The following is a 25,075-nucleotide window of genomic DNA, read 5'->3' on the forward strand; positions in this document are numbered from 1 at the left end:
CATCCAAATGTCCACTTAAGAGGTTTTCTTTTGTTTAATGAGGGAAAATCTCCAAGGAGGTGTCTCCCCTACAGCAGATGTCCTTTCTGCTGAAGTTCACAGGTCGAATTTGGGGAGCACAGTGGCTGAAGGTCAGATGCCCACTAGGAGGTGCTATGATTAATATGTAAGTGACCCCAGATGATTGAGCAAGCAACCGCCCAGGGGATGGAGAGTGGGTGTGAGTACGGAGAGGGTGTAGTCACTCCCAGCAGGGAGGCCAGGAGACGCTCTCCAGGGACCACTTGTCTTAGGCAAGTGATGATAGAGTCACTGGTGCCTTCTAAGACTTCTGCTCTCTCAACCTGTGGTTTCCAACCTTGTCCCCACCCGAGACCTCCAGGTTTCCCTCATGCACCCTGTTTGCAAGTCTTCGGTGATTCATAGAGACCCCATTAGGCACCCATGATCCCTTTCCCTGTAATTTGAATGTGCTAAAGTCTGATCGGTCAGGCGGAGCTCTCTTCACCTGGGATGATCATCTGGGCCTCCATGACCACACATGAGTCTAGACAAAAAGGGAGGGGGAGTTTTCGTTTTGCTCCGTGGCCTGAATGATTGCTTCTGAGCTTTACGACTAGCTACAGAAACTCCCTGCCCATGAGGAAATCAAGGGCTCCTGGTTGGACCACTGTTCTAGAATGCCCACAGTGTGATTCAGTGCCCCTGGGAAAGTTGTTTTTGCCCTTGAGACTACATTGTTTGAAGGGCCACATCCCTCTGTTCTTAATAGGATACAAGAAAAAGAGAAGCTCAGGTGTTCGTCAGTGCCCTCCTGGTAAACTTAGGGGCTGGAGAAGGGTGTGAGCTCACCCCAGGAGGATTTGGAACTCCTTCCTTGGAGGATTTCCATCTGTTTTCTACTGAACCACAAGGTGCCCTGAAACTTGGATCTCTGGAGTCTCTGAAAGGGAGGTAGATCCCTGCTGGTGACCCAGGACCCTCAGCCCCACTCCTGCCCTATATCCCAGCTTCTCGGACCTGGGGGTTCCCCACCTTGCTGAGAACCAGAACACTGGGTAGCAGTGCCTTTGAAAAGCTGCCCGAGGGCTCTGCTCAGTGCTTCTTTGTGGGTACTTTGGTTTCCCCCTCTTCACCTCACCACCACCCCCAAATATATATGTATGCACACGTATATTTGAGGCTTGGTATGTTTTGCAAATGAATGAACTCCATTTATCCAGAACGATGAGGGGAATGAGGTAGTATAGTTATTTGGATACTCTGATTAAGAATTCCCATAATGCTGTGTATTCCCGATGTTCAAAATATGTTGTAAAAGATGTTAACATGCAAACTCTTCTGAGACTACACCTAACTTTTGCTTGATACTCTGGAGAAGCGGTCCTTGTGTAGTAGGTTCAAGTTGTCTTTGTTGGACTCTAAGTCGATAGTCAACACTGGCTATTTGAGCTTTCTGATTACTTAGTTTCTGGATAAATGAGAGCCTTCTATATTTTAAGAAACAGTTTTGTATGTCTTTGTTAACAAATAGTTATGTTCTCTCATTTTTTCAGAGAAAGCATGGACACGGACAAAGATGACCCTCACGGAAGGTACCATGAACCTAGTCATGAACTTCATCCTTTATAGCCATTTTCTTTATATAATTACATGTTGTGTTAGTTCATGTGGGTTTCACCCATGTCCTCGATTGGGGATAAACTAGGAGCCTCTGAGCCTGGGAGCTCAAGATGGTCTCCGCAGCCCCCAGCCCCCCAGAGTGGCTAACAGCCAAGAGCCCTCGTGTGTTGAGAGAGATGAGCAGGATTAAGCAGGGAAATGAATTCAACTGGGAAGTAAACAGAGCTGTATAACTTTGCCATTAGTCTCCCAGGGATTGTGTTTTATCTTTTGTTTTTTCTTCCCCCACCTCCAGGTTAGAATATACAGAGCACCAAGGAAGGATCAAAAATGCAAGGTAGGGGCACCTGGGTGGTTCAGTCAGTTAAGCATCTGGCTCCTGATTTCAGCTCAGGTCACGATCTCCTGGTCTGTGGGTTCAAGCCCCATATCAGTGCAGAGCCTCCTTGGGATTTTGTCTCCTCCTCTCTCTGCCCCTCCCCTGCTTGCTATCTCTCTCTCAAAATAAATAAACTTAAAAACCAAAAAGTATTTAAAAACAAAACCTAAAACAAGGTAAGCATGGACCCTCTTTCTCCCTGTAAACTGTCCTGGTTCTGGGCCCCCTGAGGACCGCTGAGGCGGCTCTGTCTGGTCCCTGTCTGTCTAAGCATCCTTTAGGAGATGCGGAAGGGGGTGGGGGGGCCTTGGCTTGATGTGACTGCCTGCCCCTCGCCCTCTCCATACTTCACTCGTGGCTCTCGAAGCGCGTTTCACATGAAGGGGACTTGGGAAGTAGCAGGAAGTCCATTAAGGCTGAAGCTTTTCCTCCACCGTCTTCAGCGGGTTGCCCCTTGCTGACCGGAGGGCCCTCCCAAAGAGACCGGGCCCAGTGACTCTGCTCTTGGGCCTTGCCCCGCGAAGCAGCCCGTGTTGCACCGCAGGGCCAGGCGTGGGGGCTGCCTGCTCCCTCGAGGAGGTTCTCTAATTCGGTCCTTTGTGCTGTTAGCCATGCTCGCTGACCCCATCCGTGTGGGCCCTCCGCTCTCCTGCAGTAGCCCCGGGGCCATCCGAGGCTGTGTCATGACACAGAATCGGAGCTGCAGAATTGCACTCACCCGAGACTGGTAGCTTTCCCCTCTCAACCCAGCCTTGGTGGGAGGTCCTGCTTGGTGGCCCCGTTGCTCTGGCAGCGAACTCCATTTCCACTGCTGACGTGCCGCCACGGGGGACAGTCCCAAACGGCAGGGGTAAGCCAGTCAGGGAAAGCATGTGTGCCCGTGAATGCGCCCTCCTGCCTCGGCAGGCAGCAACTCCCGGGAGGTGGGAGTGTGACAGCCTTCAGAGGAAGCTCCTGGGACAGATGTGGCATCTGCTGTATCTTGGTGGGGTCATCGTCGGTCCAAAGATGGCAGCATCCGTTACCTGGTGACTCGGTCAGTGAGTCTCTGACAGGCCGCACGGTGGGGTCTTCACAGACCCCAGAGATCACCCAGGGACCACAGGATCCCCCCAGTGGCTGTGCTGGAGGCTTTGCTCTTTGCAACCCCCCCACCTCCCTTCGCTTTCCTTCTACACCCGTCTTAAAATCCAACTTGACAGAGACTAAGAGGAAAAGAAATGAGAAACGAGCAGTACAGTTAACTCTGAGAAGACATTTCTTTATGTCTCTGAATATGAGCTAAGCCTAAAAAATAGTAATACTGACCTGGCAGTGAAGCCACTTTTCTGGTGACTTCAGTAGAAAAGTCTAGTTCAAAACACTGTACAAATTCTAAAGGTGCCCCAGTCCGGCGAACGTCGAAAGCAATTCTAACTTACTTTTGTCATCGCTTCCGTGAGGCTCGTTTTCGTTTTATAGAAATCATTTTTCCTGTTGTTGTTCAGGGAAGCTCACAGCCAGATTGAAAAGAGGCGTCGGGACAAAATGAACAGTTTTATTGACGAATTGGCGTCTTTGGTACCTACGTGCAATGCCATGTCCAGGAAATTAGATAAGCTCACTGTGCTAAGGATGGCTGTTCAGCACATGAAAACATTACGAGGTGAGACCCGGGGCTTTATTCTTCATGCCTTTGCCCACAAACTTTAGCACCCTGGCCTAGGATGTTCCCGAGTCCCCAAGGCACTGTCAGTCGTTGGCCAATGTGTAGCCTTGAGTAACAGGCGTGTAATTTCCAGCAATAGACGTGACGGGTAGAGGCTGTGCTCTGTGCACGTGTCTGCATGTATACATGATAATCAGGCTACACGCACGTCAAAGAGGACACTGCTGATGTCCATTTGGCATATGTGTGTGCCTGGACCCCACCCATACAGTGTGACACAGAAAAGTCTGTTTCCGTTTTGAAGAGGAGAATTCATGGCTCCTCTAAAGAGTGAGTCACTGGTTGATGGTTCTTGCTGCGTTTTACTGTCAGGGATGAACACTGATGATATTTTCATATTCCTGGAATTTTCCCAAGCCAGATAGACTCTTTGTGAGGGAGGCAGAATTTTCCTTCTTCTCTGAATGTGGGGCGGGTGAGAAAACAGGCAGAAATGTGGAAGTGACTTACCCAAACCACAGGAGGAATCTGCGGTGTATCGGGCAACTTCAGCAAATGCTGTTCCTGGCATTTTCCATAGCCAGTCTTGGACCGTCCGAGGAAATTTGAAAGCGGGTGCTTAGTCAGACCTGTGACCTGCGTGGTAAAAGACTTGAGTCTTTGTTTCCACAAAGCCACCAGAAATAAGAAGTGGTCGGTTTTGTCTGACTTCTGAGTGTTATCCAGACATGGCCATGTTATGTCCTGTACTGTGAGAATGGCATCTAAAGCTTCCTATTAGTGAAGATGATAGAGATTCGATTACTAGAAGCTAAGTCTTATTAAAGCGGAAGGAAATGAGTGACAAATGTCGAGTTACCATAAAGAACAGGGATGTGGCTCTGTATGTGCCTTGTGGGTTGATCTGAAAATCCCAGACCCATCCTGTCTCCCTCCTTCACTACGGTACTTTGAATGGTTACGGATCTTTTCCATTTTATTGCTTTGCTGTTCTAACCATTCTGCAGATTCCAGGTCCTTCGCTGCTGGCCTTGTTCTGTAAGATGCCAGACTGATGGCCTTTTAAATGTCCCCTTTCCGTGCTAGAGGAGCCAGCGTGGCTCACGGAAGGAGTGCCAAGCTCTGTTGCCTCACCCTGATGAAGAACTCCCACTAGATGCCTTCTACAATGTATTCACTTAGTCAGGGCCTGGCAGACTGGATGATTTCCCAGGCAGGCTGGGAGCGTGGATTTGAGGGACTGCTAGACAACCCGTTTAATGTAGATCCTGGGAGGAGGGGACCCTTCCGGGAGCCTCTGCGGGTTGGTTTCCAGAGCTGCCTTCTCTCGTGGAAACAGATTTTTACTTCGTCTGTTACCTCTTGGCTCGCTCCCGTACAGTGACCAGAGCAAACTCGTCAGGTCCCCCATGGGCAATGGTGGGTTCTGTCTGAAGCCCCCTCTAGCCCCCTGTGTCTGTTGAGGAGAAAGAAGAGAAGATTGCAGTCCCGGGTGGTAGGGACTTGGCCACATCCGGAAGGTTGGAGGCAGTGACGTGGAACGAGACATCACCTGAGTAGAAAGGGTACCAACTCTTTCTCTTTCTTTTTTTTTTTTTCCCCCTCCCTCAGGTGCCACCAATCCATACACAGAAGCGAACTACAAACCAACTTTTCTGTCAGATGATGAATTGAAACACCTCATTCTCAGGGTATGTTGCAGTGAGGCGATGGTTTTGTCCACACTTTGACACATTTCTGAGTGAGGTACCCACGTGTGGGAATTTGATGTCTGAACACCTTTGGAGGCCCACTTCGTCTCCGCCTCTGTCTGTCTGGATGGTCTTCACATTCCTTCCCTGGGGTCTTTCTCCTCCCTTTCTACCGTTGCTTAGAGAAAGCTTGAAGGCCCGGGCTACCTGTGCCTCAGAGGAGGCAGGGTTTTGTTAAAAATGGGTGGTTAAGCATCCCATTCCTGAGTGAAGGTTTTAGAAAGGGGCGGAGACTGATAACAACGGAGAATTTCCCTTCTCCTCACTTAACCGCTAACACAAAGCCTCCGCGTACATCTTTACGCCAGCATCCCGTCAAAGCAACAGGGCTTCCAGAGACTCCTCTGCCTGAGGAGAAGAAGAAATGGGGGAGGTGAGGCTTTCCCCTCTTGACTGAAGCGCTTGCTTCATCTTGCTCGTCTCTGCAGAGAGGCCATTGAGGTGGCGCCGTGCAACATTAGGTCTGCCTCTGGCGAGAGTGAGATCCACTTGGAAACTGAAGAGAAACAAACTGGATTCGGAAACACGTCCTCTTGCAAACTGTAAAAAGGAAACTAGAAAAATCTCACTGGGAGCGATAGCAGCCTCCCACCCCCCACAGCCAGGGTGGGCCTTGCCGTCAGGCCTTAGCAAGCATCTGGGCCCGTTTCTTTGAGCAGGCGTTTGCCAAGCCTTAGGATACAGGCTACTCCGTCGTCACCCTCGTTTCCGGCTCTACTTTGCCTTCCGGTCCTCTGTGCATCTGGTCTGTGTTCACTCCAGCGTTCTCTATCTGTCCCCTCCTGATAGGTTGTCTGAATTGGAAAGCTTTCCGCTGCAAGGAACAGACGACCTAATGAACAAACAGGGTTGCGATTCTCAAACGTAGCTGGTCCTGCGGTGGGGCCACGAGGGGTTTGCGCAGTGGTTCAACGAGGGCAGACGGATCAGGCTCTTTCTGTCTTCTCGGACAGCCCTGCTGACCCAGCGTACGGCTTGTTTCCTCAGCGGGGCCACTAGCCAGAAACCAGGGGCAGGGGAGGGTCCAGGCCAGCTGTCCCTCCTATTGAGAAAGGATACGCCTTCCTGAAAGCTTCATAGTAGATGTCAGCTTCTCCAGGAGATGTTACCTGATCACCCCTAGCTTCAGGCCAAGGATTTAGATTTGTCCAGTCTCCGTGGCGGAGGCCAGCAAGAGAGACGGGGGTTAGGAACTGGCCCGCCATCAGCATTTGCCACACACTTTGCAGAGCCACATTCGTTGGCTAGATTTTCCTTTAGAGGTGGCACAGAACTTCAGCTGTGGTCTGGTTGGCTTGGGGTGGAGTGGTTCTGGTGCGTTCTTTGCCAAAGAGCCATCGTAGGAGTGCCGCGCTCTGGGAAGCTATACTACTGTCCCTCCCCGTCTCGTGTGTAGATTCTTGTTCGGCCAGGTGTTCTCCATCCCGTATAGGTGCACTGAGTTCTTTTGAACCTCTCTTTTATTTCTGTCAAAATCTATTTATCGGATGGTCCTACATTGCAGTTTATTGTCTGTGATCCTTTGGAGCCTCTTGTGCCTTAATAGAGCTGCTAGGCCTGCCTTCTGTGTCTTTCATGCACTAACACAACAGATCCTGTTGTGTTAAAACAAAGGCACCATTCCAGGTACATCCAGGTCAGGAGTAAACACATTAGACGGGGGCCAGGGCGTCCCCACAAGTTCGGAGTGGCCCTTTGGCCACCACCCTCAGGGCACGGTTACTCACACACAGATCTGCCCGCCTCTGTCCATCCTTCTTCATGAGGATGTCCTTGTTCTCAGGGGGGCCTTGCTGAATGAAGACGTAAACCTTGTCTGCAGCATCTCTGCAGAGACCACCGGGCTGGCTTCACGGGTGCATAACCTACGCGGCCGCATGTGGCCTGGGGCTTGGCTTAGCGCTCTGCTGTTGGCATCTGGAAGGCCCTCATTTTTGAACAAGCGCCCTTGCGTTTCCAGTCTGGACTGGGCCCCACGAATTAACGTGGCTGGCCCTGATTGCCATACTCCTAATTTGCTGTTTTTAAGGAAAAAAAATTACATATATAGGTACAGGTACATATATAGGTACATGAACGCCTATATGTAAAACACGTGAAGTTCATGTTGTATATAACACATCTATATATTTTTCCGTATTTATGTATATAGTATATATGAATTAGCTCTTTTTGTAATGACGAATGCTTAATAACTTCTCTAAATTTCGTATCCGATGCCCGCGTCATCAGGGCGTGAGACGAGGATTTCAGTGCTGCTTAAGCTAGATGCTTCGTGTTGGCCTTGCCTTTCCTGTGCCTCTGTGCCCAAAGGCATCAGCGTTGATCTGTCTTCCCCGCTGGAACCTTGCTCCCCTCCCTGGCACGTGTCCGTGGCTATGACGTACCACAGAACGCCTGCCCCTTCCAGGAATTCCTGCCCAGGTCCCAGGAATTTGCTTCAGCAGAAGGCAGGGTCCGCTCAGCTGGGGTTTGACACGTTTGGCGGCAGAAGGTGGACTTCTGCTCTTGCTTACCAGTGCAAATCCAGCCGACTGCTTTCTTAAGAGCTTTCAGATGTCTTCAGGGAAGAGCGTGTCAGGGAGGGGTCAGCCGGATTAGTTTGTAACGTCCGGATCTTCCACCCTTCCCCCCATGTTTTGAGAACCAGGCAGACCCCCCAGGACTTCTGTGTCACCTATAACTGACCCTGACCTTCCCCCGAGAGTGAGCCGGCCCTCGTCCTCCTATGGCCCGGCCCTGCTGGTGGCCTCCTCCTAGTCTCTGCTCGTCTGCTGTCCCCTGGGTCCCGGCTCCTTCCCCTGGTGGCGAAGTGAGAGCCCGAACGTTTTGAGCCTCCCCTACGCTGGCCTCCGCAGCCCACTCTCTCCCTGGAGGTGCTGAAACCCACTTTGCTCGGGTCAGGGCTTCAGGCCCAGCGTTCCCTCCAGGATGTCACAGGCCCCTTTTGTGGCACCTCACTTCCTCAACAAAAAGCCCCAAAGCACTCCTCTTGCTAGGTGTGAGACGGGCTGCCAGGGAAGGCAAAGTTATTAATACCTTATTTTCTGACAGAATGGGGCTTCCAGCAGATGGGGCTGGGACAGGCTCTTCCTCTCCACTGTCGTCCCCTGCCCCGATGTCTTCCCCTGCCAGCACCGAGGGCCAGCTCAGGCAAAGCCCACCCGCAGCTCCCGTCCGGCTGAGCGGCCTCCCTCGTTCTCAGCCGCAGCGATTCGGCCCCTCCTGCTTGCGTCTCCGCGCAGGTGCATGCGCCATTATTGGGCCTCTGGCACATGAATTCATTTCTGAGTTCTTTGAACTCAGTTGCATCCCCAAAGGCCCTTCTGTGGAACAGGGACTAGCGTTTCTCTAGGGTTGGCCAAAGAACAGACCAAGGACTAGTGAACGAAGCAAGATGTTGAATCAGAACTGTAGGGGCGAGCACAGGAGCGGGTATGTGACCTCCCCAGCCCGGGGTGGGGAGGGGGGAGCCCTGTGGGAGCTGGGTAGTTGTCCAGCTGCAGACTCGTGGGTAGGATTCACACACATGTACACCATGGAGCCTGAGCTCTCGGACACTTTGGTATTTATCTACTTCAGTTCAATAAACAGCATCTTGTCTCCATACCTGCCTTCACTGGGACTTCAGATTTTTACCTGTATTTAAAGTAAAGAAGAGGTAAAAAGAATGTAGGGGGGAAGTTTTGGCTTTGCTTTTTTGTCTCTCTCGGGATATAAGCAGCCTGGCCCTGGATGGAGGAATGATGTTTGAGAGCAGCAGTTCTCAACCCTGTGTACGTTGGAATCCTTTGGGGGTGGGGGTAAAAACAATGCTAGTTACCCAGCGCCTCCCCAGACCCGCAGCATAAAAACCACAAACAAACAAACCTCTCACCGCCCCAAATGTTGAGACAGCACTCTGTAAGTTGAAGTGTCCAAGTTGAGGACAGATGGTGGCCAGGATGTTGGAGAGGGGATTTTGATCTTAAAGTTTCCTTCCAATCCTAGAGTCTGTGATTCTGCACAGACCGTTACAATTAAAGCAATAAAATAGGACTTCGCCGGACCTTCATATTCTCCAAGGAGAATTCTTAAAGTGAATTCAGCGTTGAAGAAATCACTTCAGCTGGACGGTCCCCTTGTCGTCATTAGATGAGATATGTCTGCCGTGGAGAGAATTTTATGGTTGATGAGCGCAGTTCCGTGCTTTGGTTACGTACCAAAGAAATCCTTATTTGCAATCAGAGTGATTACAGATCGTGTTTCCTAAAGTGTGATAAATTGACTATCCATTTCTCCTGATTAGGCAGCAGATGGATTTTTGTTTGTCGTAGGATGTGACCGAGGGAAGATACTCTTTGTCTCAGAGTCTGTCTTCAAGATCCTCAACTACAGCCAGGTACTGCTCCGGGGTCTGTAGGTGGCGGGCAGCCTCACAGCCGCCAGAGAGGTCACCCCCCCTTTCCAGAAAAATTAGAATATACAAGTCGTGTAAAATGCTTGTATTGTAACCCCCAAGCCCAAGGCTTCTTCCAGAAAGTTCTTAATTTCTTCACCGAGAAATGAATTTAAATGTAGAAAAAGCTTTTAGGATTTCCGTGCTTCCCTCACTGGCGGGTTTGACGCTGATCTCCCCAGCACCTTTATGCTTTATTGCGATGAAATGAATATCCCGTAACTAAAGGGGGCAGGGAGTGGGGGAGGGGCTGCCCAGCAAGGAAAGGCAGATAATCTAATACCAGAGGATAAAAAAAATGGGAATCCACCCACACTGTGTGTGTGATGAGGTGTCCCTTTTTTAGTTCTGCTTAACCTTGGCTTCCCCTAAGAGAAAATGATTGTAATAACCCCTACCTTTTATGATTTGTTCTTCGGATCAGATAAGATAAACATTTACGAAAGTTTCTAGAGCAGCGCTTTTCACCTCTTCTGTCCCTGGAGTTCTTATTCCCCCACCCATTCGTCTGTTCACCCACTCACTCATTCACATGCTGGTGTTTGCGTGGAAAGCTGGTAACTGAAGAATCAAAATAACACATAAATTAGAAATTAATGTTTCAGGTCCCCCAGAGCGTCTTGCTCTTTTTGGTCTCAGAGAATAGTGACGAAGGAAGTTTTTATCCTCTCCGCAAAGAATGAGGCTGTCGCGGCACATAGTCTGACACAGCTTGTTTCAGAACGGAAAGGCTTAGAATTAGCACCCACGCCCTGTGTTCCTGCACGGGCATTCGTGGGCCTCAGAAATAAATCACGGGGAACGCGTTCCGCTGAAAGATTCCTGCCTTGGAGGAGCATGAGCTATTTATATAATTACAAATATAAGTAAGCCCTTCTCTGCTCCTGCGTTAACACAACCAAACTCCCGGTGCCTCATTCCCTGTGTCTATACCTAGGCAAAGCGATTGGACACGTGTACGGGCTCACATTTGAAATGCTTGAAACTGTCACGCTTAGAAATACAAAATAAAGGCACGGCACTGGTTGGGGAAGTTCTACACCACGAGCTGTTGACTTGCCGGTTTCATGCTTCCTCCCCGCAGAACGATCTGATTGGCCAGAGTTTGTTTGACTACCTGCACCCTAAAGATATCGCCAAAGTGAAGGAGCAGCTCTCCTCCTCGGACACGGCGCCCCGGGAGCGGCTCATAGATGCAAAAAGTGAGTACAGGAGAGGCTGCGGCTGCTTCCTGGGGCCACTCAGACCGCAGCATGTGCCCCGTGGTCTCGGCCTCTGGCCCCCCTCCTCTGCCCTTTATCTGGGTCTCTGGCTAAATGCACTTATCTACATTCCTTCGTGTTTGTCTCGGGTTTGTTGCACGTACATAAAAGAGAAACAACTCAGCGTCCAAATTCACCGAGAGGAACAAGAGCTACTTTGATTCTTTCTGATTTTCAATCGTTTTCTCCCCAAGAATCTAGAAGTTCACAACTGTATGCTTCTGAGTTTAAAGGGCTCACACCAGTGCGATTTGTTCCCCTCGGAAACATCGCCTCCATTTACCTGAGTTACGCACCTGCAGCCTCTTAAGATAAAATTTGACATTTAAATCGAAGATTCTTTGACCAAAGTGGTTGTTCCTCATCAGTTGCCCGCCCCGCCCCGGCTTCCTTCTTGCAGCAGTGGAACCACCGCTCCCATCCAACCCTAGCTTCCCCCTCCCGCAGCCCTCCTGGGCCTCCGGTGTGAGGCCTGCCCGGTAGCTCTCCTCCCGTCAGTCTCAGTCTCGTGGGAGGCCGCAGACTCTAGCAGTTAAGAGGATGGAGTCTGGAATCACAGTGCTAGGCTCACTTTCTGGCTCCACCATTTCCCAAGCTGTGTGACCATGAGCAAGTTACTTCACCTCTCTGTGCCTCAGCTTCCTGATCTACAAAATAGTACCTGTTTCATCGGGATGTTGTGAGGATTAAATACACGAACGTGTGTAAAGCCTTTGGGGCAGTTCCTGGCACGTAGCAGGCCCAGTGTCAGTGTTGCGATGTTGTGGGTCGGCGCAGTCAGGCCCGACCACTTTCCTGCTTCCACACTCTCCACTTCCGTTCCCGGAGGGTGACACCTCCAGAGGAATCTTTAAACCATCCTTGACACTAAGGCGGTCGTCTTCCTAAGAGTTCGGCGCAGCCCCTGCTACCTGTCTGGCCTGGCAAATTTTTTAGTGACGTGAGGAGAAGAAGATGATGACGTTTGGTCCTTGCCTTTAAGGCTCCTACCATAGAGTCAGGGAGAGGAGAAGGTAGACGGCAGCCTGCAGCACAGGTACCGCCGTGGAAGGAGTAGCAGGCCTGGGGAATAGATGATTCATTCTCGTGTGGGCGTGAGGACAGGCAGCCCCGAGTAGGTGACGACTGAGGTGGGTTTGAAAGGATGAATTACTGTGTGCCAGGTGAAGAGAGGAACAGAGCAGGGCAAACGTTTCTGGATGGATACAGAGGTGTAGCTCCCGCCGTGGAGCGAAACGAGCAGGGGCGGGGGCGGGCCAGGCTGTGTGCATTCAGGAGGTGATCACAGGGCAGGGCGGCCCTGTGGGAGGTGCGGGGGGAGGGGGCAGACCCAGGGGGAGCCCTGGCGGCCCCTCTTCTAGCGGTCGCTCGTTTTCCCCAGACGCGTTCTGGGGACAAGTAGCCGGCGGTCGTGGCAGCATCGTAGTCCTGTTCCCCCCTCCAGAGACCAGTTCAGTTGGTGCACAACAGCATAGGCCAGTGGAGACAGGAGCAAACCACACGTATAAGCCACACGTGTGATTTAAAATTTAACCCAGTAACTCGAAATGAGGCCTTTTTATTTTGTATAGTCTTTGAACGCCTGTGTATGTTCACACTTAAAGAATAGCCACATTGCGCGTGTTCAGTAGCCAGATCTAGACCGGGTCCTGGAACCTATGTTGATTAACCCCCCAGGGGCCTCTGGCATATAGCCAGGCTTGAGAATTTGAGGCCGTTCTGCGTCCTCTTTCCCACTCCGGTGTCCACATCTTCCCCATCCTTCCAGTGCCAGCCCAAGCTCCCTCTCTGGAAAACACATACCGTCTCTGCCATTGATTTGGCACTAATCCTACATCACCTGGCATGATTCCTCTTTCCATGGGGAACTTGCATTTCCCTTCTCCGTCGGAAGCTCCTGCCAGACGGGAGCCCCATGCTAGACTTCTTTTCGTCCCCAGAGCAACTCCACTTGTCCAGTGGCTGCATTCTGGGGGATCTGGAAACACTTCAGTTGACCCGCACTTACCCACGCGTCTCGTAAGGCCTGAACTGTCCTGAGGAATGTTACTCTCCCGTCACCTAAAACAGTGAGGCAGGAAAGAAGAGGCTTTCTTCCAGGTCACACTCCCCCTCCTGACAGACAATACTACTCTCGGTTTATCACATTTTGTGTATTGATTTGCAGCTGGACTTCCAGTTAAGACAGATATAACCCCTGGGCCGTCTCGATTATGTTCTGGAGCACGACGTTCTTTCTTCTGTAGGATGAAGTGTAACAGGCCTTCGGTAAAGGTTGAAGACAAGGATTTCCCCTCTACCTGCTCAAAGAAAAAAGGTAACCCATTTCACCGCTTTAAAATCCCAGTACAGCTCAGGCTGGCTTTCTGCTCTGGAGTGCTCAGCGGGGCGTTGGTTCAGTGCCTTGCCGATCCCAGGACGGCGGCCAGCGTGCCACAATCCCCCCCCCCCCACCCGCCACTGTGGGTGTAGGGCCGTTGGGGAGCAGAGGAGATTGGAAAGCCCTGGTGGGTGTCACGATGACAGAGATTCGTGGGAGAGCTTCCTTGGTTTAAACTCTGTTTGTCCTAATGTGGTTGAGAAAAAACTCTCTGAGCCACAATCCCAGCCGCTTCCTGAGCATACTGCCAATCCACCATAATACTCTGGCTAAATTCGCCAGCGACCTTCATGTTGCGAAACACAATGGACGCTTCATTCTTCTTCCATCTTGAAGTGTCGTCTTCCCTAGGATTCCACGAACCCTTCTCGTCTCCCCCATCCTCTGCCATTCTAGGCCCTCCTCCTAACTGGCTCCTCTTCTGTCCTGAGCCACCCTTGTATCTGCGCTTGATCCATAGGTAACGTCCTCTGCCGCTTTAGCCCACAGCGCCACTTAGATGCCAGTGACTTCCAAGTTTGTATTTCTAGCCCAGGTTTTTAGTTTGAGCTCCAGACCCACAAATTAACTTCTTAAATCTACCTGCTCCAATAGCTCAAGGGCATCTCAAACCTGATCTGTGTAAAAATGACCACGTGAGCTTCCCCTGACGTAAATGGCCCCACCATCATCTAGTTGCACGTACTGGAAGCCGGGGAGGCACCCTCAGCTGGGTTTACTCCCTCCCTTCATCCGGTCAGTTACAAAGTCCTGCCACAATGAATTCCTTCTGCAGAAGTTCTCTCAAGTATGTTTATCTACCTCCCTGTTTACCGTACCACTCAGACCCGGGCCACTCTCTGCTCTCCCCATGTCCAGTGAAGTAGGCTCCTTACACTTTCCATCTCTCCACACAGTACCCCAAATGACCTTTTTTTTAATTTTATTTTAAGTTTTTATTTTTGAGAGAGCGTGAGCAAGGAAGGGGCAGGGAGACAGAGGATCCAAAGCAGGCTCTAGGCCCTGAGCTGTCAGCACAGAGTCTGGAGCAGGGCTTGAACTCCCGAATCGTGAGATCACGACCTGAGCCGGAGTCAGACGCTCAACCGACTGAGCCACTCAGGCGCCCCCAAGATGGTCTTTGTAAAGCGAGTCTTTCCATCGGTTTCCTGCTCCAAACTGTGCAGGGTTGCCTGCTGCTCTTGAAGAAAATTTGAGAGTCCTGAACACAACCACGCACCCTCCACTCCTACCGGCACTCCTGTGTTCAGCTCTGCCGACTCCCTTTCGATGCCAACCCCCCTTTTCTATCCAGGGTCTTTCCGCACTGACCCCTCTGATTGGAATGCCACCCCCCCCCCCAGCTTTCTTTCAGCCCCATAGCTCAGCTGGTCCTTTAGGGATGTGCATCAGTGTCTGCCACTCACTCCCTCAGGCCGCCTTACGTCTTCCTGTCACACCCTACAGATTTTCTTTCTAGCATGTTCTTGCAGTTGCACTTGTGCCCTTATTGGTATAGTTGTTTATTTGAAATCTGTCTCCCCCATTGGACTAGAAACTCCATGATGGCACGTCTGGTTGGTTTTCCAGTTTCCCAGTAACTAGCACAGACCTGATGCTTGGGAAACACCCCATAAGGATTTGTTGATGAAATTCACAGGTGTCCCGTCTTCCGTGTGTCCCAAAGTGAAACGTTTCTCCCTCTTCTCTAAAGCATACTGTGTATTCTCTCTTCCCTGGCTCCGCGAATAGCACCAGCAGCTAATTCAATCCCAAACTGTTGGCGTTCTCTTCATTCTCTTTCATACCAAGCGTTTTGATATTCATACCAAATCTCAGCAGTTCTCAGAAACTTCTCCCACATCCTTCCCTGCCTCATCCTCACTGCGGAACCAGAGTCCAGTGGTCATCACCTCTTGGTGCATGCTTGTCTTCCTCCTGGTTCTTAGTCTCTTCCAGTTTACCGATCATTCTGCTTCTCGGGTGTCCAAAGCACGATTTGCTTTTGCTGTTTCCCCACTTACATACTTTTAGAAGCTCTCCACTGCCCATCTCATAAACACATTTGTTAGCAAATAGTCTAAGACCCCAGTAATCTGCCCCAATTTGCCCCTCAGTCTGTGTTGTGTCTTCAGCTGGAGACAGGCTTCAGCTTTGCCCTTTCCCTTTGAACCACCCAGAGCTCTCTGTTGTCTCTTGTACAGGGTGCACCTCTGTGCCTTGGAACATTCTCAGCCTCCGCACATTCTAGTCCCTTAGCCAGTGCTCATCCTTCTTGATCCATCCACCTCCTATGTTGTTTTCCTGGGCAGCCTCCTCTCTCCGAGTAGACTTAGATACCTCTTCCTTGGTATATGGGACGGCCTTGGCATAACCGGCCCTGCTCGGCATATATGACACCAGATGATAGTTGTCTATTTCTGTGTCGTCCTCTCCCACTAGAGTCTCACTTCCGGAGAGTAAAGCTCTGTTTATTTTTCTGACTCCCTTCTGGCATCCCAGCCCACCCAAGGCTGCCTGTGTCCGCGCACAGGGCGCTGTGCTGACACTGACCACGGCTTTTGCTTTCTAGCAGATCGAAAGAGCTTCTGCACCATCCACAGCACAGGGTATCTGAAGAGCTGGCCGCCCACAAAGATGGGGCTGGATGAAGACAGTGAACCAGACAACGAGGGCTGTAATCTCAGCTGCCTGGTCGCAATCGGACGACTACATTCTCACGTGGTTCCACAGCCGGTGAACGGGGAAATCAGGGTGAAGTCTATGGAATATGTGTCTCGGCACGCGATAGACGGGAAGTTTGTTTTTGTAGACCAGAGGTAAGAGTCTGTGTATTACCCTTGAACAAGAATGGTACAAGGTTTTCAGCTCTGAGTGAAGCAGAGAAGACTGGGCCATCAGCTGGCTTTCTAAGAGAGAAGGAAGTGATGGGGATCTCTGCTAAAAACTGAGACCTCTCGGAATATCATCATAAATACAGAGATGTTTCCCTTTAATGTCCTTGGCATGTAGAGATGGGGAAGTAGAGCGGTTTGTCCATGGCCAGAAGAGAAATAGTAGGCATGGTATATGCTATCTGAACGTATGGACTGTTCCTGGGCCACTACAGTGACTGGAATTCCGGAATGTAGGGCTTGGAGAAGATTATCTAGTCCTGAGCTGTCTGATGGAGTAGTCCTTGGCTATGGTGATCTCATATGGCTGTTCAAGATTTAATTTCATCAAAATGAAGTTAAAAATTCCTCAGGCTTGATGGCACTAGAGTGTGTTACGCTAAACGAAATAGGTCAGGGAAAGACTGACCTTTCACTCATGTGAAATTTAAGAAACAAGACAGATGAACATAGGGGAAGGGAAGGAAAAAAAGAAGATAAAAGCAGAGAGGGAGGCAAACCATAAGAGACTCTTAAATACAGAGAACAAACTGAGGGGTGCCGAAGGGGCGTTGGGGGGGGGATGGGCTAAATGGGTGGTGGGCATTAGGGAGGGCACTTTTGGGATGGGTGCTAGGGGTTATAGGTAAGTGATGAATCACTGAATTCTACTCCAGAAACTAATATTACCCTGTATGTTAACGAACTTGCATTTAAGTTACAAAAAAAAAAAAAAAAGTAAAAAAAAATTCCTCAGGCTCAGTAGCCATATTTCAGGTATTCAATAGCTACATGAGGCTAATGGCACAGATCTAGAACATTTCCATCGCAGTAAGCTCTGTTGGCCACACCGATCTAGTCCAATCTTATTTTTTTACGGGTGAGGAACTGGGGCCCAGCCTGAAGACTGGCTACCTCCAATTCACAGCTTAGTGGTAATGGACCTGAGCTAAGCACCCAGACGTCGTGTTTTCCACTGCTCTCTGCTGCCTCCCTGAGAATATTCACAGGCAGATAATTTTTCTGGCTATTAGAAATAGTCACTGTATGTTGGAAAAGGACACCACCACTTTTCAAGGTCCTTATGGCCCCCGCCGCCATAACTTCTAATGTTTGGTCATCCTGATTTAAAAAAAAAAAAAAAAAAAAAAAGGAGGGGGTAGTAAAATGGAAATTTGCACTGGGGTTTAGATTGCCTACCACATTTTTATGTGACTAGTTATCATTTCTAAGCCTCCTTTCTTGGGATGATGACCCCTTTGAAAGGCTACTTCCTTTCCCTCTGTTTGTGTAGCGTTGGTTAGATTCGGGTGCACCAACAAAAATACATCCATGTAGTAAGCCCTCTGAAAACCCAGCCAGCTTTGACCCTTGTTCTCACCAGCGGTAGTGGGGTTCATTGCTGCAGAGAGGCTAATTGTCTGAATTAACTTTTTCTTTAAAAAAAAAATTCTAGGGCAACAGCTATTTTGGCATATTTACCGCAAGAACTTCTAGGCACATCATGTTATGAATATTTTCACCAAGATGACATAGGACATCTCGCAGAATGTCATAGGCAAGGTAAGCTGTACAAAAGGCCTTAAGTTTAAGGCGTCCCTCTTCTTCGACACTAGTCCACATAAGTGTTCCAGAGAAATCTGCCCCCACTGATGTCAGCCAGCCTAGGAATCTCCAGGCCAGAACATCTCCGAAGAGAAGAAGCCGATGTTCCCAGGCCCTATTTGTCTCCTTACAGAGAACCCACTGACAGCCTAGCACTTTTGTGTACATAGGACAGTTCAATTTCTAGAAAGCATCTCTTGCCCAGAGAATTTACACGGACCCTGTGAAGATTTAGTATGGCTCCAACAGATCTGATTCTCTTTGCCATAAAATCCTGCAGTGCCTCCTGTATTTTCCTCTTGACTTAGGGCACTGCCCCATGTTAGCCTCCTGAGAGAGGAACCAGTATTGACCCGTTCCTTCACTGTCCACCAGATCCTGTCCGTTCACCTCAGACATGCGTTTCCAAAGAGGCCCCATTTTGCACCTCCACTGCCACAACCCGAGCTCAGCCCTTGTGCCCAGCTGACCACTGTGATAGACATCCAGCAGGCCTCTGTGTTCCCTTCTGCCCCCAGTCACCTTCCATCTTTCAGTTAGCCCATTTATGCCCCAGTCGATTGAGCTCCATACCGTCACATCCTTGCTGAAACCTCCCGCCTTTAGACTCAAGGCCAAATACCCTTGACAGGCACTCAAGACCCTCCCTCTCCTGGCCCTGCCCCACCTCCTCAGCTTCACGCCTCACCCCTGCCTGCAGAGAGACATCTCCTCCTTCCCTGCCACTCCTCAGGCACTGCTGGATTCTTCCTGCCTCAAGGCTTTGACCTCTTCTTCTGCATAGCTGCGTCTCATTCCTGTCCTGTGGGTGGGGGTCCCATCCCGTCTCCTCTTCTATCTCTGGTGCCTGGCACACGAAAGATGTTTGTTACGTAAAAGAGTAAAATGTGAATAGGTGAGTGACCTCCCTGGATTCTGCTGTCCTAAAAATGCTGTACTGCCCTCTGGCTTGATGATGGGGAAAGAACACGGGCCCTTGGGACAGGGCTTTTTCTCATTGCTGGTTCACTTCGTAGCCGATTCCGGTCAGAGGTCTATAACGCAGTCAGTTATTCCCCAGAGCCTCCATTTCGTACACTGAAAACGAGCAAGAAATTCATAAATGCCGTCGAAAGGCTCTGAATCAAACCCTCAGAAACAGCCTGTTCTCCGAGTGCCAGCTCCCTTGGCTTATTAAAGAGTGATGCCATGGAGCCTGAGTGCGCTTAGGATTTGGTTACTTTAATACATGGGTCTGAGGAAACAACATTCATGGTTTCTTTGCATTTTCAGTTTTACAGACAAGAGAAAAGATTACGACTAATTGCTATAAGTTTAAAATCAAAGATGGTTCTTTCATCACGCTGCGGAGTCGATGGTTCAGTTTCATGAACCCTTGGACCAAGGAAGTAGAATACATCGTCTCAACCAACACTGTTGTTTTGTAAGTGTTTTTCCTCTATCAGAGGCTCCCTTGCTTCAGAGATCAATGCTTTGGGCTCCTTACCTGGGCAAGGGGGGTACGGGCGACAGCCGGCATCACATCCTTTACTGCTACCTTGTTCATATCCCGTGAAGCCTCAGGATGGGCAGAAGCCAAAATTCTCTGTTAACGACACGCTTCAGTACACGTAGCATGCAGGCCCCTGGCTTGTGGAATTGCTCCAAGAAACAGCAACATTTCCCTCCCAATAAAGCAGTTAGCTTTTGAATTCTGAAGGCCCTGCACACAGGACATCCACGGGTACTGCCGTGCGGAGAAGGGGTGACAAACAGGTGCCAGCTCACAGTAGCCTTGGCTGAGGATGGGCGGGTATCCCTGCCCACCAGGCCAGTAGCCTGAGCACTGGCGGCTGGAGCGTTGCCTCAAAGGCCTGCTAGGTGAGAAGGGAAGGACCTCTTCCTTGGCAAGGACTGCACCACACCTCTCTTTCCCCGTGGTGTCCAAAGCCCCGCCTGTGGCTAGAGCTGAGTGAGGGGCTGGGGCGGGGTGCCTTGCAGACTGGCAAGAGAGGAGGCCTTGTAGCTATGGCGGCGGGCTGCCATAGTCACCATCTCTGCTGGACCGTGTCCCACACAAACTAGGAAGGCCCAGGCAGGCAGTGAGGCCAAAGGCCGGGATGATGTCCCTTGTGTTCTCAGACAGCGAGGAGACCTGCTGAGCCACTCAGACCCTTCGTTTTCTGGCCCGTCCAGGTCCACAGTGGACCCTGGACACCTTGGCCGAGGTGCGAGCTGTACGGTTGTGAGCAGGCCTGACTCATGTTTCCTTCTTGCTGGGATGTTCACAGAGCCAACGTCCTGGAAGGCGGGGACCCAACCTTCCCGCAGCTCACAGCGTCCCCCCACAGCATGGACAGCATGCTGCCCTCTGGAGAAGGTAACTATGTCCCGCAGGGGCATCGGGGCTTGCCCATGAGTAGCTGCTTGTGGCCAGCATACCATCCCCCCAGGTATTTGGTGTCCCCAGCTACCATATTTTATGGAACGAGGGAGGCCTCAAGGGGATGAGCGCTAACGACGTGGTCAGCTCATCTTCTCTGCTGAGCCTGGAAAACCCGGAGCTTATTTTGCCTTTCTTGAGGCTGCCTGCACCCTGGAAGCCCTTGAAACAGCAAAGTCCTTGCTCCTCTTGCGCTTTTCCTCTGTGTTGCGTGAAGTGCTTTTTGTTGACTGTGACTGGCTCCCGGGGTGGGAGGAGGGTGGTGTCAGCACTGGGGTATGTGCCACACCCAGTGGGGCTCCTTCCCTGGCTTGGCTCCAGCCCCTGGGTTCTGCGCTTGACTTATCCTTCCACGGGACCACCTCTGCTTGCTTGGCTGTCTTCGGTCCCTACCTCTCCATCAGTGACTCCTACATCCGGTCTGTCTCCGGAGCTCTAGGTCTGTCTCTCCAACTGCCTCCTGGACAGAGCCACCAGGAGTCTCAAAGGCACCTGAAATTCGGCATCTCCAAACCGATTCTCTGCACTCCCTCATCTGGTTGGTTAAGCCAGAAACCTTGACAACTCCTTCTCGCCCATTGTATCTGAACACGAAATCCTGTCCCTTCTACTTAGGGACTTAGATTTCCATCGCCCTCCCATCTGTCATCTGGATTATTGCAGATAACTTTCTAACCCTAGTCTCACTACCCGCCCGCCACCAATCCCCTCCTTCTACTATAGATCATTCTCCATGCAGTGGACTTTCCAATAACCCAATCTGAGTGCCCTTTCTGTGTCAAGTCCCTTGGCACTCCTTATCGCCCGTGGGTACTGTCCAAATGCTACATGGCATCCCAGGCCTTTCCTGATCTGATTGGTACCTGTCTTCAGTCTCATCTATCACTCCTTTATCATCTTCATGATGAGTTTCTTGGAGTCATCTCCCCAGTTTTGTCCTGCCTCGGTGGTCTTGCATAGATCAGTTGCTGTGCGTGGAATGCCTTCCCCTCCTTACCTCTCTGCCAAGCTAATTTATACTCCTCTCTCAAGACTCAGCTCAGAGTTCAACTTTTCCAGGAAGCTGCACTTGGTCCTGGATGAGTGGGGTGCCTTGTGCTTCCCTGCCAAACTTACCACACCTTGTTTCAGCCATTGTTCTTGTCTGTCTCCCTGTTAGACAGTGAGCTCCTTGAGGGCGGAGATGCTGACTTGTGAGGCTGGCCGGCAGTACAGTGGTGGTCAGGAAACAGATGTTGAGTGCCTGAGGGGAATTAAATGCTTTGCCTTGGCTTCTGATCCTGGAAGCCAACTTGAGCTTTCTGCTGGAATGCCTTTTCCTGACAAGCTATGGCCCTGCTGTCCTCTAGGGCATAACCCTAAGGTTGAACTTCAAGTGGATCACGAGATGAACTGGTTTTAACTGATAATAGCATTTCTTCCTCGGTTCCCCTTTCCCACTCTCAGATTCCTTTGTTGTAGGTGGCCCAAAGAGGACCCACCCCACTGTTCCAGGGATTCCAGGGGGAACCAGGGCTGGGGCAGGCAAAATAGGTCGAATGATTGCTGAAGAAATCATGGAGATCCACAGGCAAGTAATATCTTCTAGTCGCTCCCTTAAACCAGTGGTTCTCAATCCAGGGCCTTTTGCCTCCCCCTCAAGGGATGTTTTATAATGTCTGGAGACGCTTTTGGTTGCCATAACTGGGTAGGATGTTGCTGCTAAACATGCAATGGATAGACACGAGGGATGCAGCTTGCTCAACATCCTGGAGGACATGGGACTGCCTCCCCCCCAATCTCCCCCGACCCCCAACGAAGAATTTTCCAGTCCAAAATGTCAGTAGTGTCGAGAACGAAAAATCTTGCCTTAAAGAAGCAAAACCCAAACAGGCCAGAGTTAAAGGAAATTTTCTTACTACTAAGGAGCTAACAAGGACAGATGAACATGGACATTACAGGACTACAGGAGAGCGATGACAGCTGGTGACCTGGGCCTTAACAAGACATTCGCTGCTTCTAGTCAAAAAGCTGCCTGGCTTTAGTAATAGAGACCAAGCATTTCAGTTAGTAATAGAAGCTCTCTTGAGAGGGCTTCTTTTCCATATGAAAGACAGCAGAAGCAATTTACCTGGGTTTGAGTTCTGGGCCTCTACTTAGCTGTGCTTAAGAGATTCACTTAACTTTTTGGTGTCTGTTGAGCTAAACCATAAAAGGGGGCAATAACTGTTATCTCTCAAGGATTGCCCTAGGAGTGTGAGAGATCTCTGGGAAGTTCCTACAACAGCAACTGACAATAGTGTGTGCTCAAACACTGTTAATTACATCTAAGTCTTTAACAGTAGTGATTGAGAGGGAAGCAGTTATAAATTCATCTGAATTTGGGGAATCGAAAGGGTAGTAACCAGGTCCTTAGGAATGCACACTTAATGGAACATAGGAGAAGGGAAAAATTCTTCCCTCCTGCCATGGATTTTCTCTCAGGAGAACTAAAAGCTGCTCTTGCTTTCTCATTAGCCTTAGAGGAGGCTCTTATCCCAGTGGGTAGAATAGTTCTGTCCCAACCCTCTGTGAATGATGGGTATGTCCCCTTGAGCCTACTTCAAGATGTGGGGCAGTGTGCAGTGATAATCATAATCTTACCAACCACTGATAATGATGCTTGAAACCACCCAAGAACAGTAGAAAACAGTCCTTGCGGTCAAGGATCTTATAATCTTTGAGAAGTCTGTTTTCTTTATGATCACACAAAAAAGGGAGAGTGCATGAGCTGAAGCAGGGAAGGGAGATTGCTAAGAATCCTAATAAATAATGCTAAGAAGTTTAGACGGGGAAAAAAAAATTGTAAGAGCCCATTCATTGTAGGAGGCTGAGCAGATGTCCAAAGTGTTGTGCTAATAAGCATTATGGAAAGTTAGACTGGAATAGGAAGAGACGAAGGTGAGCATTAGTAAGTTTGGTAAGCTTACTAAGTTTTTAGTAAGCAATTAGTACCCATCTGTGTGTTCTAAGAGTGCATGGTATATAGCTGTAACCTACCTTTGAGGAGCTTATGATCCAGGAGAGAGAAAGCTTATTCACTCCCAACTCTACAGAACTGGGCAATACAGGCCAATGGCCAGAAGGCTACTAGGCAGTGGAGGGAGGGGTACTTGGGTAACCCGCAAGTTGCATTCATCCACGTAGAAGCTAAAGGCCTGGTGGTCACACAGCTGCCACCATACTTGAGCTTCACTGCTAGGCCATGGCTTCCTTTCCTGAGGTCCTTGAGCCTGGCGAGCATATATGTGGATTTAGAGTTCTAAGACTTTTTCTCTGTTTATCTACTATACTGAGAAACATACTAGCTGAGAGCACTTGGACCCCTTTTTCATCACCTGTTGCTTTAGAAGGCGGTGGGGACAGCTGCTGCTGCTGCTACCACTACTGCAAGGCTACTTTCTAGGTGTGGCTGAACCACCCTGGCACATTCCATTTCCTTAGAATATTCACTAGATAAAAAGTGTTTGTAGGGAAGAGGATAAGTCACTTGCTGTGGGTTCTAGCTCATGGTATGCAAAAAGCTACAGGGAGAACTTCTAAAGCCCCCTCCAACTCTGAGATCTGGATACTGTAAGAAATGAAACTGGCCACTCACCTGAAACTCAACCACCTGAAATGCAAACCCTAATCCGAGGGCTTTGTCAGTGAGATGCTAGGCTCCAGGGTCTGCATTCTAGATCAGGGCCTGTGGGATAAATGCAGCTTCTCGCCTGTTTTTGTATATATCATGTTTTACATGTTTGCTTCTTTGCGAGAGAGAGCTTGTGGGTGCGCCCACAAGTGGGGGAGGAGCAGAGAGAGAATGAGAGAGTGAATCCCAAGCAGGCTGCACACTGTCGGCACGTGGGGCTCCAGCTCACAACCATGAGATCATGACCTGAGTCGAAATCAAGAGCCAGACGCTTAACCGACTGAGCCACCCAGGCGCCCTAAATATAATTTTATTGGAACACAGCTACACTCACTCATTTCCATATGGTCTATGGTTGCTTTCAAGCTACAATGGCAGAAGTGGATAATTGTGACCAAGACCATATGTCCTACAGAGCCTAGAATAGTTTGATCCTTCATAGGAAAAGTTTGCCAATCCCTATTCTGGGTCTTCATCCTTCTCCTTACCCCCACCCCTCACACACCACTGAAGAAAACGAAAGGCAAAATAACTAACTCCTCTTTTCTCTGACAGAATAAGAGGGTCATCGCCTTCCAGTTGTGGCTCCAGCCCATTAAATATCACAAGTACACCTCCCCCTGATGCCTCTTCTCCAGGAGGCAAAAAGGTAAGGCTGATGACTCTCAGACTAAGGCCGTTCTTAATCTGGAGAGCCTCTTGCCCAAGTTGCAATACTGGGGGTGGGAGTAAATAATTAGTGATGGTTGCTGAAACAACGTGGACGCTCTTTTCCTTTTAAGTAAATGCACCTATATGAGTTGAGGTAGAATGCATACCGGTGGAGTTAGGGAGGCTTGCTGACATCCTTAGAGGATTTATTTCATGTGAATGCAGGAAGGCAGAAAGGATGTTCTAAGGAATGGGGAGGCCACCACACTGAGGGAGTATTTCAAGAGCTCCCATGAAGAAAGCATTAGTGAGTGCCTTGCACCAAAAACTATCTAGTTCTTTACCAAGAACTGTCAAGGGAGAAAAATATCCTCGGTGTCCAGTGCAGGCACTGGAAATAGGAATACTACCA

The 25,075-nt window shown here is 49.9% G+C and overlaps 1 protein-coding gene across 10 annotated transcripts in view; it reads left to right on the plus strand.

The window, feature by feature from the left end:
- Positions 1–25,075, plus strand: part of ARNTL (aryl hydrocarbon receptor nuclear translocator like) — a 100,222-nt gene that overhangs the window by 70,577 nt on the left and 4,570 nt on the right. For 3 of the 10 annotated variants that reach the window (XM_030330765.1, XM_030330770.1, XM_030330766.1), the window contains 13 exons: positions 1,557–1,595; positions 1,919–1,960; positions 3,490–3,647; positions 5,262–5,341; positions 9,690–9,782; positions 10,924–11,041; positions 13,269–13,418; positions 16,033–16,279; positions 17,790–17,896; positions 19,211–19,361; positions 20,209–20,297; positions 21,807–21,930; positions 24,568–24,661. In XM_030330765.1, coding sequence (XP_030186625.1) covers positions 1,557–1,595; positions 1,919–1,960; positions 3,490–3,647; positions 5,262–5,341; positions 9,690–9,782; positions 10,924–11,041; positions 13,269–13,418; positions 16,033–16,279; positions 17,790–17,896; positions 19,211–19,361; positions 20,209–20,297; positions 21,807–21,930; positions 24,568–24,661 — 1,492 coding nt within the window. Of the gene's footprint in view, positions 1–77; positions 167–1,556; positions 1,596–1,918; positions 1,961–3,489; positions 3,648–5,261; positions 5,342–9,689; positions 9,783–10,923; positions 11,042–13,268; positions 13,419–16,032; positions 16,280–17,789; positions 17,897–19,210; positions 19,362–20,208; positions 20,298–21,806; positions 21,931–24,567; positions 24,662–25,075 lie in introns of those variants that run through there. The other 7 variants (XM_030330773.1, XM_030330774.1, XM_030330775.1 and 4 more) reach the window with 7 other exon arrangements.

Source organism: Lynx canadensis, chromosome D1, assembly GCF_007474595.2.
Source record: "Lynx canadensis isolate LIC74 chromosome D1, mLynCan4.pri.v2, whole genome shotgun sequence".
Lineage (NCBI taxonomy): Eukaryota > Metazoa > Chordata > Mammalia > Carnivora > Felidae > Lynx > Lynx canadensis.